Source organism: Haematobia irritans, chromosome 3 (genome assembly GCF_050003625.1).
Source record: "Haematobia irritans isolate KBUSLIRL chromosome 3, ASM5000362v1, whole genome shotgun sequence".
NCBI classification, from domain to species: Eukaryota; Metazoa; Arthropoda; class Insecta; order Diptera; family Muscidae; genus Haematobia; species Haematobia irritans.
The window spans coordinates 199284675-199304018 of NC_134399.1; the positions used below are offsets into that span (position 1 = coordinate 199284675).

Genomic DNA, 19344 nt, shown 5'->3' on the forward strand with positions numbered 1-19344 from the left:
CGCCATATATAATTCTTCTCAGCTTTAGGTGAATAACAACAATTGGCCAAGGGTGTTTGTGAAATCGACAATCTAAGAAAACTGTTTTGTCTCAAATTTATAATTTTTTATATGTAATTTACACTATTTATGAACTGCTTTCTGCAATCTGATTCTTTGCTTTATAAATTGCAAAAAATTTATTGTTTCATAACTTGTAATATAACAATTGCAATAATTCGTCAATAATTTCGATAGATTAATTTATTAATTAATTATTTAATTTATTATTATCTAACGATGTTAGCACTTCTGGGTATTTTCTAAAAAAAATGCTTAAATGCATTTGGCATATGTCACTGAGAATTATTGTAATTTCTTAAATATTGAATTGGCAACACTGTGCGCGAGTCAATCGATATTTTCGTTTTTCTTCTGCGAGCTAAATAGAAAAAGACATAAAATACTTTTAAGATTTTGCAAAATAGGACCAATTAATAATTGAATTACCAGTACGGGGTTTCCAATAACACTAACAATGTGCAAATTATAAGAAAATCAACGATAAAATATCGGAGGAAAACATATTAAACGACGTCTACGTCTTAATTTTTCACTCTCTGAATGTTCATTGTGTGGAAGTGTACGACATTGAAGTTCCATAACTGCTGCTGATTCGTAGTTGTCTCCGCTGCTGCTGTTTTCGTCGTCGTCGCCAACATCAACCATCATCACCACGACCACTGGCCAACAAAACGATCACCACCAATACCGCTGGTGTCTGTCCCTTGTGATTTTTTTTTTTGCCATTAAGTGTGTGGAGTAACTTGGCCAATATTCTTATGAGACCTCTCGGCATATTTGCAAACGTTGTCGTTGTCGCAAAGTGTCATTGATTTGACAAATAGAAGTTTCAAGGCAGACAATAAGGCAGAGTGTGATTCAGTGGAGGTAGCAGGGGAAAGTGGTGTTGTCCCGTATTTTCACGGCCGTATAGTGCGTGTCGAACTAGCCAGCCAACAAACAATCCCTGCCTAGCAGTTTCGTATACGGCAAAGCAGTTGTCATTTTCTTCCTGCAATTCTGTAGGTTGTGGAACAAAAGGTGTTGTGGAGGTGCAAGTGTAAGTTCAGCTGGTCTATAATATCACCACAATTAAGAAGAGGAACAGAAACAAAATCAAATAGTATACAAAACTGTAATGACACTATGTGTTGTGTTATGGTTTTAGTTTTCGCGTTAAATTAATTGTTTGTATTTTTATTGTTTCGCGCTTTATATTCCGTACCCCTTTGTCATCTTGCACGGTCGGTTCGATCTTCGTGTTACGCCACAGGTACTTAAATATGCAATGATGTTTAGGATTCTATTTCAATGTCCAATATTTTTTCGGTTTAGTTTTGTGAAAAAGTGTCATTACATACTCATCATCGCATAATTCACTTTGCAAATTTTACATTAGTCCATCCAACTAATAATGCACAGTATTCTACACGGGGAGATGAGGAGCTTTGTAAGATAAATTGTATAGGTGTGTGTGTGTGTGTGTGCGTATGTTGATTGCTCGTGTTAATTAATTAAATATTTTATTAGCAGTAAAGCAAGACAGATGTTATATTAGTGTTCCACACAATTCTTTATGGAATTTTGTAGTGTATTGTGATCATTATTGTATATTTAGCCTTCTTGTGAAAATTGACCAAAAATGTTTGTTTATTCCAACATACGGTTGCAAAATCTATCATTAGAAGTTATGTTATTTGTTTTTGTTTGCGAGAAGTTCATTGACATGTCGTTCAAAGAACTTTTTGTGTGAACTTGACAGTAAAAATTTGATAACAATAAATGAATTTAATTGCCGCATAGGATTATGGTGTAAAATAAAGTTACCAGGTTTAATTGCATAACACATATTGCCATAAACACATAGTAAAATCTATGTTTTAGAAATGTCGTTTATCTTCAGAAAGTGAGAAATACAAAAAAAAAAAATACAGAGAATATGAACAGTTTTGGTATACATTGGAACCACTTGGAAGTGGGCATCCACAGTTTGTCCAAATTTTGGAGGTGTGTACCTCTAAAAGTTTAAATATACGTCTAAGAGTTAAAATATCAAACGTCTCACGAAATTGTCTACTTTGAAGAGGTGTCCGCTTTTCAGAGTGTCCAAATATGAGAGGTTTCAGTGTTTTGCTATTTAGGGGGAACCCATTTTCTGTCGGATGAATAAATCCAGGTGAAAATAGCAAATATGTACTACAAAGCAAAGGCATCGGTCAATGGGAATAATGTTAATCGTTCTCGACGGGGTAATAACCATATAAGGAATATATGATCTCCAAATCTCTGAGAAATATTAGAATATTTCTCTATACTTGCTTCGCAGTTGCAGTTTAGATCTCACAACCACCCCGTTCTATTATCAAATACATAAACTACATAATAAATTAAATTTAGGTTAGGTAAGGTAATAGTGGCAGCCCGATATTTCAGGCTCACATTATGATATCACAGTGCTGAACTTTTCTCTTATCACTGAGTGCTGCCTGATTCTATGTTTAGATCAATAACTAGGGACCTACTTTTTATAACCGAGTCCGAACAGCGTTTAAAATTGCGGTGATACAACTTAGATAACCCATTAGAAAACCTCAGAAACGTCACCAGCATTACTGAGAGGGGATAATCCACCGCTGAAAAACTATTTGGTGTTCGGTCGAATCTGAGTTTGAACTCTCGACCCTATGTATACAAGGCAAGCATTCTAATAATTGCACCACAGCGGCTCCCAGGGATGTAAAAATTGTTACAATTGTACTGAATTTCGTACAATTCACTGTCCAAAAGTAGAATTGTACTACAATGATCTATTCGGTATAATTTGTTATATTCAGTTCGCCGTCAATTTTGCTCTCGAAGTCCCAGCGGCAATTTATAACAATAATTTTGTCCAATATAAATTCTCTTGTTCAAATATTTTAGGCACTGACTAAATTACAGTCAAATGGGATAAAAGTTGTCCATTTAAAATCTGTTCGCTGTGACAAAAATCTGCGATATTGCTTTGGTCACAAGCGGCACTTTCGTTCTTTAAAATTTATTTTTTTCGGTTACTTTATTCCAACACGATTGCCACTCGAGTCAAAAATAATTTAGAAAATTTTGTCAAAATTTTACAATTACAATTACTATTAATGTATTTTTTAAGAACAATACGATTTATTGGCCACGAAGGCTTACTGTATTGTTAAATAAATGAAATGAATGAAATGAAATTTTATTTCTTACAAAATGTAGTCAAAATTTTATATCTAACATATAGAAACTTTTGTCAACATTGTATTTCTCTAGAATAATTTATCAAAATTGTGTTTCTATATAATATTTTGTCAAAATTTTACTTCAATAGAAAATTATATCAAAATTTATTTCTACTTAAAATTTTGTCAAAATTTTATTTCTATAGAAATTCAATTCTACTGACCATTTTATCAAAATTTTATTTCTATAGAAAATTATATAAAAATTTATTTCTACTGAAAATTATATCAATATTTCCATATATTTTGTCAAAATTTTTTTTCTATAGAAAATTTTATTTCTATAGAACATTATATCGAAATTTATTCTACTGAAAATTTTATCAACATTTTATATCTATAGAAACATTTGTCAACATTTTATTTCTATAGAATATTTTATCAAAATTGTTTTTTCATATAATATTTTGTCAAAATTTTATTTCTATAGAAAATTATGTCAAAATTGTATTTCTATAGAAAATTTTGTCAAAATTTTGTTTCTATGGAAAGATTTGTGAAAATTTATTTTTTCGGTTACTTTATTCCAACACGATTGCCACTCGAGCCAAAAATAATTTAGAAAATTTTGTCAAAATCTTATTTCTATACAAAATTTTGTCAAAATTTTATTTCTATACCAAATTTTGTCAACATTTTATTTCTCTAGAATATTTTATCAAAATTGTATTGCTATATAATATTTTTTTGTCAAAATTTTATTTCAATAGAAAATTATATCAAAATTTATTTCTACTGAAAATGTTGTCAAAATTTTATTTCTTTAGAAAATTTTGTCAAAATGTTATTTCTACTGAAAATTTTGTCAAAATGTTATTTCTACTGAAAATTTTGTCAAAATGTTATTTCTACTGAACATTTTATCAAAATTTTATTTCTATTGAAAATTTTGTCAAAATTTTATATCTATAGAAACTTTTGTTAAAATTTTATTTCTATAGAAAATTATATCAAAATTTATTCTACTGAAGATTTTATCAAAATTTTATATCTATAGAAACATTTGTCAACATTTTATTTCTATAGAATATTTTATCAAAATTGTATTTTTATATAATATTTTGTCAAAATTTTATTTCTATAGAAAATTTTGTCAAAATTGTATTTCTATAGAAAATTTTGTCAAAATTTTCTTTCTATGGATAGATTTGTCAAAATTTATTTTTTCGGTTACTTTATTCCAACACGATTGCCACTCGAGCCAAAAATAATTTAGAAAATTTTGTCGAAATCTTATTTCTATACAAAATGTTGTCAAAATTTTATTTCTATAGAAAATTTTGTCAAAATGTTATTTCTACTGAAAATTTTGTCAAAATGTTATTTCTACTGAAAATTTTATCAAAATTTTATTTCTATTGAAAATTTTGTCAAAATTTTATATCTATAGAAACTTTTGTTAAAATTTTATTTCTATAGAAAATTATATCAAAATTTATTTCTACTGAAAATTTTATCAAAATTTTATTTCTATAGAAAATTTTGTCAAAATTTTATTTCTATACAAAATTTTGTCAAAGGTTTATTTCTACAGAAAATTTGGCAACATTTTATATCTATAGAATATTTTATCAATATTGTATTTCCATATAATATTTTGTCAAAATTTTATTTCTATAGAAAATTTTGTCAAAATTTTATTTCTATAGAAAATTTTGTCAAAATTTTATTTCTATAGAAAATTTTATCAAAATTTTATTTCTATAGAAAATTTTGTCAAAATTTTATTTCTATACAAAATTTTGTCAAAATTTTATTTCTAGAGAAAATTTTGTCAAAATTTTATTTCTATAGAAAATTTTGTCAAAATTTTATTTCTATACAAAATTTTGTCAAAGGTTTATTTCTATACAAAATTTTGTCAACATTTTATTTCTATAGTAAATTTTGTCAAAATTTTATTTTATAGAAAATTTTGTTGTAAACCTTTTATTTCTTTAGAAAATGTCAAAATTTTATATCCATAGAAAATTTTTTTCAAAATTTTATTTCTATTCTATAGATAATTTTATCAAAATTTTATTTCTATAGGAGTTTTATTTCTACTAAACATTTTATTTCTATTGAAAATTTTGTCAAAATTTTATAAATATATCTTTTGTCAAATTTTTATTTCTATAAAAAATGTTGTCAAAAATTTATTGTCAAAATGCATTGATGCGCAGACTGTTTGTTATACGAAGTACGCATAGCAAATCACAGATTATGATAAATGCATTTTGAAAATAAAAAACTTAAAAACAAAACAAAATTTTATTTCTATAGAAAATTTTGTCCAAATTTTATTTCTGGAGAAAATGTTGTCCAAATTTTATATCTATATAAAATTTTATTAAAATTTTTTTCTATAGAAAATTTTGTCAATTATTTATTTCTATAAAAAATTTTTAGTTAAAACTTTATTTCTATAGAAAATGCTGTCAAAATTTTATTTCTATACAAAATGTTGTCAAAATTTTAATTATATAGAAAATTTTGTCAAAATTTTAATTCTATAGAAAATGTTGTCAAAATTTTATTTCTATAGAAAATTTTGTCTATCGAAATTTTTTTCTACATAAAATTTATGAAGTACCTCTTAGTTGGAGAGGAATATTTTGCAAAATATTACGAATTCTACCAAACATTAAAAATCTGAAATTTTTGGTAGAATTCTACCAAATGTGGCAACCGTGTACAATTTGAACCAAGAAAGTAGACATTTTTATTCTTGTTAGTACAAGTTAAAAATATTGATTTTTCATCCCTAAATTAGGCATTAACTACATAGCAAAATAATTTGGAAGTTCTTCCAAAGTCATTACTTTTAATGTAGATCCAAAAATACTCATGGAGAGATGGACTTAATTTTCACTTCACATGAAATGAACTACTGCAAATCAATGCAGCGGATGCTTAAAAAAAATAACTTCGTCACTATGACAAGCATATGTAAAATTCATTTCAAATATGCACCACTTCCGAATCAAAAAAAAAAAAAAAAAACATTTTCATTGTATGTTTGGCTACGATTGTTTTTTGTTTTACTCGTGGACAGTCCAATTATCGAAGTGCCCCACTTTTTCAATTTTCAAAATATGACTAAACAGATTGATGAGTATTTCTATAGAGTCTTTCAAAGCCTGTCTTTGAGATAGCTCAAATTTATATAGAATTTCGAATTGATCTAATTAGCATCAGCTGTGCTATAGTATATAATGCAGCCAGCTAAGCCCAATTTAACCTTTTTTCCTTTGCCATTTATATTCTACCATAAGAGGGAATATATTTTAGCCGCATTAAGGTAATTTCTCTTGGTATTTTCCTAGCTTACTACTATTAACTGCTCGATCGACCCTAATGAACTATGCAAACATTAGGATTAATCAATAATTCAATGTTTACAATTTGTATCATACTTTCCTTGTATTTGAATTTCTCATTAAATTGCAAATATCAATGCCAGCCAGCATATTCGGAGTGTTTACGAATGTGGTGGAGGTGTTTGTCTCACTTGTCAAAGAAATTACCACTAGTTTTCGGTTAAGTTTATTTCACTAAAGTTATTTTTTCCATTATCTGGAGCTTATCTTGTGCAATCAAAGAGACTATAGTACATGGCGTAACCGAAGGAGAACGACGAACGTTAGACGGGACTCACTATTTACAAGTACTTTTCGTCATGGTGATTTTTTTCTGGCCTCTTCTATGCGTGGTGATTGTCTTGTGTGTGCTAGTGTTTATCTCATAGAATTTTTCGTTATTTTCTTTCCTATTTTTTTATATTTGTCGCGGCCCTCAACCCCCTCCAACGGTATGGCGATTTCAATAATCGTCGTCACGTATTAACAACAAACTTTTTTTGGCTAACTTGCTGCCGTACATATTCATCGGTCGTAATAAACAACAACCACCACAACAACAACATAATCGTCAACATCACCGCAATGATACATTGCCAATAAATTTTTGTTGGTATGTATGAAAACAGATTAGGCCCTTAGACGGCAATAAACGATGGTGAGCACCAATCTTGTGGTGCCAGTTGTATTGTGGGGGCCATCGGCCCCCACCCATTGCGTTTCCAGCGTTTTCCTATCCGATGATCAGACAACTTTGGCAACAGGTTGTTACGATGGTCAAATATGTCTGTGGCATGTGGAGCCCGTAACCTTGAAGATGTCTCCACGTTGCCTATTGGTTGGTCACACAGCTCCAGTATTGTGTTTGGTGCGAGCTTCCATATTGGTAGACTGCAACTATTTGGTGAGTTCTTCAGAAAATGGTGAAATGTGCACTTGGGATATGACCGATGGAAAATGCATGGAGTCCGTCAAATTGCCTCAGGTCCATACACAAATACAAAGCTACCATACAGCCAATAGCGCTGATGTTCGACTCTTCTGTATTGGCTATTACCCCGAAATAATGGTAATGGATCCCTTTAGTCTGGAGGTCATCTACACTCTGAGCTCAAAAGTAAAACCAGATTGGATATCAGCACTGCATGTCTTGAGACCAATGCGTCGTAAAGACGATGTGGTATTGGCCATAACTACCACAGGCACTGTTAAAGTGTGGACCTTAGTGGGAAATGAGAATAAGCATGCGGAGCCCATTTATGAAAATGAATCGAAAGAAATCCGCTGTCTAAATGCCATAACCATGAACTGCTGTTCCCAGAATCAGCGTACGGTGCTCATCGTTTGCACAAAGTACTGGCAGATCTATGATGCTGGTGACTTTACTGTGCTTTGCTCGGTAATTGCCCCAGCGCGTGAGCGATGGCAAGGTGGTGATTTTATCAGTTCAGATCGTGTTATGCTTTGGACAGATGAGGGCAAGGGATACCTCTACAAATTGCCAGCAAATTGCATACCAGACAACAAGGAGTTCCATTCGAAAAGTGTCATACGCGATGCTCCCTATCTTTATTATGTTCTGCAACATCCTGGTGACAAAATTTTGTCATGTCCTCCCGCCATGAAGCTGTTGCGTAGCGAGCCCGAAGGTAAACCTGTATCACATTTTCTATTGCGGGGTGATTCCGAGGGTTTCATCTCGGTGTGGACTGTTCCCGATGTTCCTCTCGACAATATAAGTATTCTTCAAGCAAAACAAATGCCTCCGCGAGCTCTTAAGCCATCCGTTTGTACATCACTCATCGAGGCCTGGTCCATAATGGATCCTCCACCTGTGGGCATACTAGATCAATTGGCTCGAATAACTGACCACCCTGTCAAGTTGACGTCCAGCATTTATTTGCCCCAACAAAGTCGCCTTGTGATTGGCCGTGAAGATGGGTCAATCGTTATAGTGCCGGCTACTCAAACCGTAATGATGCAGTTGTTAGTGGGTATTAAACAAAATTTCAGTGAATGGCCTTCTCATCAAATTCTCTATGGGCATAGGGGTCGTGTGAATTGTCTGTTGTGTCCTTCACTGGTTCATCCACGCTATGAAAAATCTTTGCTTGTTTCCGGAGGAGTTGATTTTGCCGTTTGCTTGTGGGATTTGTACAGTGGAAGTTTACTTCACCGATTTTGTGTACATGCTGGTGAGATAACTCAGTTACTGGTGCCACCTGAGACATGTAGTCCACGTGTATTGAAGTGCATTTGTTCTGTGGCTTCGGATCACTCGGTGACTTTGCTTAGCCTACAGGAGAGAAAGTGTATTACTCTTGCTAGTCGACATCTGTTTCCCGTGGTTACCATCAAATGGCGTCCCCTGGACGATTTCCTTATAGTCGGTTGTTCGGATGGATCAGTGTATGTATGGCAAATGGAAACCGGCCACTTGGATCGTGTTCTACATGGCATGCTGGCCGAGGAGGTATTATCGGTGTGCGATGAGCAGACTGCTGACGATTCTAGCTGCAATACAAACGCCTCCAACTCTGAGGGTTTGGCCAACCCTGCAGTGCACTTTTTCCGTGGTCTAAAATCACGTAACATGAATGCGATACGGCATGCCACACAAAGAGGTATAACGCAGTGGCAACAACTGCAGGGACACAATCAGGGCAACTTTGATTTCCTTATGAAGCACCGCAGTAATCCTCTTATTATTCAGGGCTTACGTACCAATCCCAAGGATGCAGAAAGTCACATTTTATTCTTCGACATCGAGGGATTGATATTTGAGCTGCACAGCGAGGAATATGCGCAAATGACTGCCACAGAGCTTGAAGCCTTGGGAGTGGTGTTTCAGAATCAAAAAGACAAGGCACTGCATGTCGAGGCCTCCAAGAAAATCAGTGATTTCTTTGGAAAAGTGAAAAACAAAGCAGGCGATATGGAGAAAATGCTTAAAGACAAAGATAAACATGGTTTGGTGCAGAAATTCAAAGAGAAAACAGAAATTGTCGAAAAGAAGGTGCAGGCAAAGGTACAGGAAAGTATTCAGAAGGTAGTGGAGACACAAGATTCCCCTGATGACGCAAAGCCAGATTTAAAATCGAAAATTGCTTCGAAAATGGAAGTGACTCATGTCATGGAAGTGGCCCAATTATTGCTGTCCTTGCTGCATTCGTGGGGCTTGGACCCCCACTTGGACAAGGTTTGCGAATCACAATTGGGCTTGCTGCGACCCATGGTACCCGTGTCATTTGGTATTCTTTCCAAAGGTGGTTACATGTCGCTGCTACTACCCACATGGCAGAATAACTATGAATTAGCCGAGGGCATAGTGGTGCCCAGCAGTTCGAAAAAACGTGACATTCCGGCAGAATTGCTGCGACTAGAACAACTCACTGTAGTATTTACATCCCGTCTGCACTGGGAACTGAGCACAACCCTTACCTCAAATCACATCCTAGCTTTAGTGGCCATGTCCAATACGCTTTTGTCAATGAATTCAGCCTCATTTCTGCCCGATAGCGAGCGCAGCAAAAAGCTTTTGCGTCTCGCCCAACGTAGCGACTCCACCATGGCCACTGAGGAGGAACGTGAGGAATTACTTGCTCACCATATATCACAAATTAAACAAGGCTGGAGCCTACTCTCAACACATCACTGTTTCCTATTGCCCGATAAAATCGAAGCTTTAGAACCAAAGAAATTCAAAAGACCTCAGGTTGAAATGATGGCCAAACGTTGGCAACATCATTGCATTGAGATACGAGAAGCGGCCCAACAGATATTGCTGGGCGAATTAAGACGTATGGGCAAACGTGGTCGTAAACAACTTGTAGAGAGCTGGGCTCAATATCTGCCAATGTATACGCACACAGAACCTATTGCTCAACAATTCCAACAACAACATGCAGCCAATGGGGCTAATGGACATGCTAATGCTGCAGGTATTGCAGCTGTAGGAAACAATGGCGGTGGTGATGCCGACGAAGACTATGAAGAAGAAGAGGAGGAGATAATACGCAAGCCATCCAGTTTATCTGAATTGAAACGAAAACAGACAACAGCTGTGATATTATTGGGTGTTATTGGAGCTGAATTTGGTCAAGACATAAATCAAGATTCACCAGCCCGAGGTAACATCGGCACAGCGACGGCTGGCGAAAGACGAAAATCTTCTGTAGTGGAAGGTTTTGGCATTGCCAACAATTTATCGCGGTTAACCTCAATGGCTTTGGCTCATTTGTTGTATGCCCCAGCTACACCTAAATTGCCTCAATACACGCCACTGCGGAGGGCGGCTATCGATTTACTGGGTCGTGGATTTACCGTATGGGAACCTTATTTAGATGTGAGTAAAGTATTGCTCGGCCTATTGGAGCTCTCCTGTGAAGGAAAGTCGGTGCCCAACCTAAACTATAAACTTCCTTTGACACCACAAGCTGATGCATGCCGAACGGCCAGACATGCTTTACGGCTGATAGCTACCGCCCGTCCTGCGGCTTTTATAACAACAATGGCTCGAGAGGTGGCCCGTTACAATAGCATGCAACAAAATCCCCAATCCATTAATGTGCCCCTCACCCAATCCGTTTTGTTCAAGGCCAAAGGAGAAATACTACAGTGTGTGGAAATGTTGATTGATAAAATGCAAGCTGAAATCGCTAGTCTATTGGTCGAGGTTATGGATATCACACTACATTGTCTGGACAATGCAGAGCTGAAAACAAGAGGTTTAGTAGATGTATGCCCATCGATTTGTCGATTCAATCAGGTATCCCATTGCACACAAACACGACGTATTGCTGTAGGTGCCATCAATGGCCACCTGGCCATATATGAATTGAGACAAAACAAATGTCAAATGATACCAGCTCATACACATCCCATAACATCATTGGCGTTTTCGCCGGATGGTAAATTTTTGGTCTCATATTCATGCAACGAGAATCGTCTATCGTTTTGGCAAACTAGTACGGGTATGTTTGGTCTTGGCCAGTCACAGACACGTTGTACCAAAGGTTATTCAACGGCCCCCATACCCGATGTGTCACGCCTGAATCCTATGCGTCTAGCAAAACTGGTGTGGATAAATAATCGTACGGTCACCTTGATGTTGGCAGATGGTTCTGAAACGCGTTTCAATGTCTAAGCACATCATGACACACCAGAGACGAACGAACAACCAAGATGTGTACAATCATCAATGCATAAGAAGACATTTACCCAACGGTATTATGGACATCTTTCACCCAAAACGCTGGTTGGTATGGTGGAGATGTAGAATAAACTATAAAAAGAAAGAAAAGAAAATTAAAATAAAATAAAAAAAGAATTATGTGTAGTAGAAGCGCAGCAGTAACAGTAGCACTTATATAATCAATTATTCATGTTTTTCGATGTTGTTCTAGTTTTTTTTTTGTTTTTTAAGAAGAAACAATAAGAAAATTTCGTTTGTATAGTCGATCCCTGTAAATTGGGTGGATTGAATTGCCTCCCCCACATTAAGATAAGGGTCAAAGCAAAAACCCCGCCCAAATCTAGATTTTAATAAAAAAGAACTAAAGAAAAAGAAGAATGCCATTGAGTAAACCAAACACCAAATCCAAAATATTGTTAACACCACCTCATATATACGAACGAACTTGTCCTATCTGTCTGATGGCGTGATTCATTTGGATAAAGGCAAACAAATAGCACGAAAAATCAAAATCATTGAGAAAATGTATGTTACTTTTAAATAGATTCAAATTTTTGTAATTTTCCAACAAATTTCGATTTCTTAATAACACATACCGCAAGTTTTGTTTTTGATAATCTATAATTCTGATAATAATCCCAACAAATCACTATATTTTTATTTTTATTTCAGAATAAATTAAATATCTCTCAAATGTTTCGAATTAAGTACCAAGTTTTCGCCCTGTCTTGTTGGTTTATTGTTATAGTTTCTCATAGAGAAGATTACAATCTAATAATTACAGTATTTGATTCAAAATGATTGAACAATCTTGTTAACGTCCGCTGTAGGAGTAAAAATGGAGCGTAGTGTACCTCTCTGAAAGGATGAGTGAATATTTTAAAGTTTATCAGATCATTGATTCATATCCCATACCACTGACTAAAGTAAAAAACCTACAGCTCCATACGGTTACATGTTATACCACCTCTGGCAATGTGGATGTGGCATTACCAATTTGTCATTACGATCGAAATATTCCTTTTTTAATATAGCCCCTTATAAAACCGATTCGATTACTTAGAAATATATGTTCCGAAAAAGTTCCGATTTTAATATACACCCTAAAAAATTTTGTTATTCTTAACAGTAAAAATGTTTGCTAAAACAACAGTTTTTGTCTGCTGAAAAAGAGAAAACAGTCAATTTAGTTGTTTCAATAATCATCCATTAGTTGAAGCACCAAATATTTTTCTCTGCTGAAATAGGAAATAAATTCTACTGAATTACTGAAAATTTTTGATAAAATCTGCTGAAATATCACACTGCATTTGTTGGAATAACTGACAATTTTGTCCTGGCAACAACCATTATCATTTTTATGTGAAAAATATCAGGTATATTTTTGACTACGAAAGACTGGTGAGATTTTGTGGTCCGGATTAGAGGGTCGTGAACAAAATCCAAAGCAACTCTCGTGAATGTGCGTGAATGGGACTAAAATAAATATGTCGTGCGTGAACTATAAATAAATAAAATCGGTTCGTGAATGTGCGTCAATAAAATTTCTGCAAAATCACGCTCACGAAAAAAATCAAGATTTAATTCATACTCGTATGTTAACTGAAATTAATTTAGCTCTCGAACTATATTCTATTTTTGAATTTTGTTACCTTTGTTGATTTCCGTTTGGAAAATGTCGTGATTCTCGTGAATTTGTCGGGAATCACGTGAATTGTCGTGAAACGTGCGTGAGCGTGAGTCTTTAAAAGTAGCTCGTGCGTGAGCGTGCGTGAATATTGGTTTTCATTTCGTGAATGTGCGTGAGTGGGATTGGCTACCACACGTATCGTGCGTGAATAAATAGTTTGCTTCGTGAATGTGAGTGAAATTTCAGTCACGCGCACACCTCTAGTCCGGATATTTCTGCTAGCCACATTTTAGTAGTTTAGTATATAAAAATCTGCTAAATTATCAATTTTTTCTGCTGAAAACAGCAATCAGTGTTTGCTATTAACGGCAATCATGTTTTTAATAGAGTTTAAAAATTAGCAGACAATTTTTACTTGTTCATCAAACAGTGACTGCGTTCCCTTGCTCACCAGACTTTTTGCTATTTGTGCAGATTTATGCTGCACAAAAAAGTTCTGATTCAATCACGAAATTAATTGATCCAATTAATTTTTTAATTGAAATGTCTTCACACAAAAAAATTTTTTATGGTTCAATCACGAAATTAATTGATCCAATTAATTTTTTAATTGAAATGTCTTCAATCACAGAAATGATAGTATCAATTAAACAATTAATTGATCCAATTAAAAAATTAATTGATCCAATTAAAAAATTAATTGATACTATTAATTTTTGTGATTGATTTTTGTTTCAATTAAAAAAATTTGTTGAATCAATTAAATTATTAATTGCATATTTTTTAAAACACAATTAAATTTTTAATTGGAAAAATTTTCGTGAAAAATTTGTCTGTGTGTTTCTGAACCAAAAAATATTTGTTTTTACCAGTATCTTGGTTGCAGAATAATAGCAGTCAGTGTTTGTTAATTGCAGTCATTTTTTTTCTAAACTAGTTTAAAAATTAGCAGACAATATTTACTAGTTCAGCAAACATACAGAAAAAAATTTTTCCAATTAAAATCTTAATTGAGTTTTAGGAAATATTCAATTAAAAATTTAATTGATTCAACAATTTTTTTAATTGAAACAAAAATCAATCACACAAATTAATAGTATCAATTATTTTTTTAATTGGATCAATTAATTTTTTAATTGACTGTCAATTAATTTTTTAATTGATATTATCATTTCTGTGATTGAAGGCATTTCAATTAAAAAATTAATTGGATCAATTAATTTCGTGATTGAATAAGAAAAAAAAAATTGTTGTGTGCAGTGACTACCTTCCTTTACCCAGCAAACTTTTTGCTTTTTTAAGAGACTATTTTTATATTCAATTACAAAATAGAGAAAAAAAATTAATGGTAATAATCACAAAGTCAATTAAAAAAAAATTATCCATCCAATTAAAGAATAATTTATAAATTAATATCTGCGATTTTTGTTTTAATTATTTTAATTGAATATTTTTGGAAATTCAATTAAAATTTTATTTGAAAAAATTTTGGTGATATTTTCTTATGTACTAACAAATTTCTTTGGAGCATGATATTTTGTTTCACACAAAAAAATTTCACGAAAATTTTTCCAATTAAAATTTTAATTGAGTTTTAAAAAATATTCAATTAAAAATTTAATTGATTCAACATATTTTTAATTGAAACAAAAATCAATCACAAAAATAATAGTATCAATTAATTTTTTAATTGGATCAATTAACTTTTTAATTGACCTTCAATTAATTTTTTAATTGATACTATCATTTCTGTGATTGAAGACATTTCAATTAAAAATTAATTGGATCAATTAATTTCGTGATTGAATCAGAAAAAATTTTTTTTTGTGTGTTTAAACCTTTCAATATTTCTTTTTAAATAATACATTTTTGTTAATTGATTTATTAATTATTAAAGATTTCCTGTAGCAGTGTCTATTCTTATAAATTAACCGTGGAGAAACTGAAAGAAAATTAAAATATTCAGGTTCGGCTTTGGGATTATTGATGTTTGTCGGTTAATTTTTAAATATAATTTAATACAAAAGCTTAACTTTCTGTATACCAGAAATAAAAAAAATTATTTTAAAAATCATTTTGGATCACTTATCACTATTAGAAACTACTGTTTGATGGGGTATGCGTAGATCAAAAAACGGGTTTTTGAAATTCGGGTTTTCTCGGTTTAACAAAAAAACTGGACTTTTTTCCAAAAAAGGTGGACTCCATTTTTTTTAATACAAATGTACGTTTCACCTATCTTGGAAGTGTTGTCATTGCAGTGTAAAAAGATAAACCGGTCCACCGGTTTTGATCTCTCTATATATGCGATATTTTTCATAACTGCCTATGTTTTAAGCTGGTATTCGCTTCAAGTCACAAATGCTAAATTTATAAATTGTAAATTATTTGAATGGGAAGAACATATACCTAAAAAAAAAAACAAAATATTTATTTGTCTACTTGCCTTTGTCCAATTGAATTGCAATATATTTGATTCGTTTCGAATCAAAACTAATTAATCTATTAATTAATAGATGCCACCGCCTAAATAATAGGTACCATAAATATAAATATGCATACAAAAATAAAACATATATAAATAACAAAGAAAAAACATTAATAATATATAGATATTTGGCAATCATTAGGAAATAAAATGACTTGGAAAAGTTTGTGTTGCATAGACTTTTCTTTGTTGTATCATCGTTGTAGTCATTGTCGTCATGTATTTAATGTAGTCTTCGGAGTAGTTGATGAAATCCCCCCAAAATACCACAGAAGAAGACACAACAAAATTGACATAAATAATAAGGAAAAAGAAAATTAAAAAAATATATATATTTACATATAAAAAACCAATGAAGAAAAGATTAGAAAATTTAAAACGCATATAAATATATTTAAAAACAAACAAACAAAAAAAAACTGTTATACGAAACGATGATGATATTTGTTATATTCAATTATAAACTGTTATAAATTAAATTGTTTTTATTATTATTATTAATTATTATATTATTCTTATCATTACTATTAATTATAAATATTATTCCTACAGTAAAATAACGAAAGAAACGATTTATTTCAAAATCGATACAGCCCCTATCTATACACATGCAAAAAACAAAAGAAATAAATAAAAAATGAGAATAGAAACAATTTCAAATGTTCTTTAATTCAAAACTGATCGCAATGATAATAATAAATATAATTTTAAAAAAATTGTATAGAAGTAAGTGTAACTAATTGCAATTCTATGTATTGTGTTTTATGTATATGAATGAGCAAAATAATATATTTATGAAATAACAAAATCTATATATACATTAACAAAAAAAAGAAATAATTACAATTCACCTCAAACCCAATTACACAGTCTTACACAAGTTTACATACGACTTAAGAAATTGTATTTTCTTTAATTAATAAAATATAATAAAATATGCATATATATGCTTTAGATTTTGTAAATTAATTTCAAAAACAAAGTATTTGTCAATTTTCAAGAAGATTTTTTTAGTCTGGATTATAAACAACAACAAGAAAAATGTTTAGTTATAAGGTAAAAACTCCAAGGGTATGTAAACTTATGTGAGACTGTGTATATATATTTTTTTTGCAAACAAACATATTCCCCTCCTGGTGGGGTATTGGCAGTCTTATCTACTAGATATGTATAGATGTAAATGTATTTTCTTTTTTAATCCTATCTTTGTCGTAGATACATTTTATTATAGGTGTTGATTTCTTTAAAGACTCCTTGGATATAAATATTTACTTAAACGTTTTACAATTTACCTATACAAAATAAGGTAATTTTTTCTTCCTTTTCCCCCCACGAAAAAAAAAAATGATTGTCAATACCCTGTATGTAACCTCATTCTATTGCTATAATAGTAACTCATTCATCATATTCTCTTTTTTTATTGATTTTAACAAGTATACAATTTACTATAGTATTTTTGCTTATTAGCTAAATTGTGAGACAACTAAATAAACATCTATTAAGTTTTTCACTTGAAATGTTGAAATAACCTCCTCCCAATTAATGACTTATACAATAATTCCCATCCCCACTTAGAAGAAAAAACCTAATTGCAATTATTTGATCTAGTATAACAATTCATTTTCCAAGAATTACAAAACACATGCATCATACTACATCAACCTACATCTAATATATATAAAAAAAACACTAAAATATCTATACAAACATTAAACTTAACCAAATAAAAGAAATACGAAATTGTTGCATATGAAGACAAACAAAGAATACAAATAAATTATCTATTGTATATGTGCTTATGTTTAATATTCCCGCTTCTTATCCCTTTACCTTTCTCCCCTCCATTAAAGAATACAGAAAATATAAAAAAAGTATTAATTATAAATTTAAAAAAAATTCTAAGCGTTCTTTTTTTGGTAAAATATTTTACAAGTGAATGGTACAAATAACTTTGATATTCGTTTGTAAAAAAGCGCTTCGAGAGAATAAATTAAACATAACTAACTACATCCCAGCAAAAAAAGCGTCGTCAAAAAAGTACTGAAAATGTTATTTTTGGATGTGGAAGTGATGCAAAATTGACGCAAAAGCGATAAATTTAACATGGGCTTGTCATACACACAAAAAAATTTTTTTTCTGATTCAATCACGAAATTAATTGATCCAATTAATTTTTAATTGAAATGTCTTCAATCACAGAAATGATAGTATCAATTAAAAAATTAATTGAAGGTCAATTAAAAATTAATTGGTCCAATTAAAAAATTAATTGATACTATTAATTTTTGTGATTGACATTTGTTTCAATTAAAAAAATTGTTGATTCAATTAAATTTTTAATTGAATATTTTTTAACACTCAATTAAAATTTTAATTGGAAAAATTTTCGTGAATTTTTTTCCAGTGTACACACAAAAAAAATTTCTGATTCAATCACGAAATTAATTAATTAAATTAATTAATTATTTTTAATTGAAATGTCTTCAATCACAGAAATGATAGTATCAATTAAAAAATTAATTGAAGGTCAATTAAAAAGTTAATTGATTTAATGAAAAAAATAATTGATTTTTGTTTCAATTAAAAAAAATTGTTGAATCAATTAAATTTTTATTCGTTTTGTTTTGTTATTGTTGGTTTTTGTTCTTTAATCATTGTTGTTGTTTTTTTGATTTCATCTTAAAACCATACATTGACTAAACTACAAGTGTAGCTTAACCAACAGAGGAAAAGAATGTTTGCCCTATAGACTGCACACACAAAAAATTTTTTTTTTCTGATTCAATCACCAAATTAATTGATCCAATTAATTTTTTAATTGAAATGTCTTCAATCACGAAAATGATAGTATCAATCACAGTTTTAATTGGCCATAGAAAAAAATCTTGATTAAAAAATTAATTGATTTTTTTCAGCAAATTTCAATTAATTTTTTAATTGAGTCAATTAAAAATTTAATTGATGTTGATTGCACAACTCAATTTATTAATAAAAAAAGGTAACTATTTTTAATTACTTTCTGAATTGGCTTAGAGTTTTTATTTGGATTAACAAATGATTGTTTGAAATACATTTTAAATTAAAAATTAAAAAAAAATCAGCACTTTTTTAACTGAATTAGTCTTCCGAATTTGAGTAAAAAGTTAATTGTATCAATTAATTTTTTAATTAAAAATTTTAAAATTTTCAATCATTGACGTAATTAACTTAATGTTCCTATCATGATTAAAAAGTGAATTGTATCAATTAATTTATTAATTGAAACAATTTTCAACTTCAATTAACTTTTTAATTGGAAATATTTTGGTGATATTTTTTTCTGTGCAAGATGGTTGGATGGACGCACGTTTCGGAATTACCACATTCCTCATCAGCATCCTCTACTTGCA

The 19344-nt window shown here is 31.2% G+C and overlaps 2 protein-coding genes across 5 annotated transcripts in view; both read left to right on the forward strand.

The window, feature by feature from the left end:
- mip130 (Myb-interacting protein 130) overlaps positions 1-19344 on the forward strand; it is a 28561-nt gene that overhangs the window by 2690 nt on the left and 6527 nt on the right. The window contains exon 1 of one of the 4 annotated variants that reach the window (XM_075302158.1): positions 1297-1315. The exons of 2 other annotated variants lie outside the window; for them this stretch is intronic. The gene's annotated coding sequence lies outside the window, so the exon portion shown is untranslated. Of the gene's footprint in view, positions 1-1296; positions 1316-1394; positions 1511-19344 lie in introns of those variants that run through there. One more of the 4 variants, XM_075302157.1, reaches the window with a different exon arrangement.
- Positions 961-17525, forward strand: Rbcn-3B (WD repeat-containing protein Rbcn-3B). The gene is made up of 2 exons (XM_075302154.1): positions 961-1102; positions 7273-17525. Exon 2 carries the CDS (start codon positions 7299-7301, stop codon positions 11787-11789), a length of 4491 nt encoding a protein of 1496 aa, XP_075158269.1. The 5' UTR covers positions 961-1102; positions 7273-7298; the 3' UTR covers positions 11790-17525.

Bases quoted from the DNA above. Each gene is read 5' to 3' on its own strand.
- Rbcn-3B (XM_075302154.1), top strand. From the start codon at position 7,299: ATGGTGAGCACCAATCTTGTGGTGCCAGTTGTATTGTGGGGGCCATCG.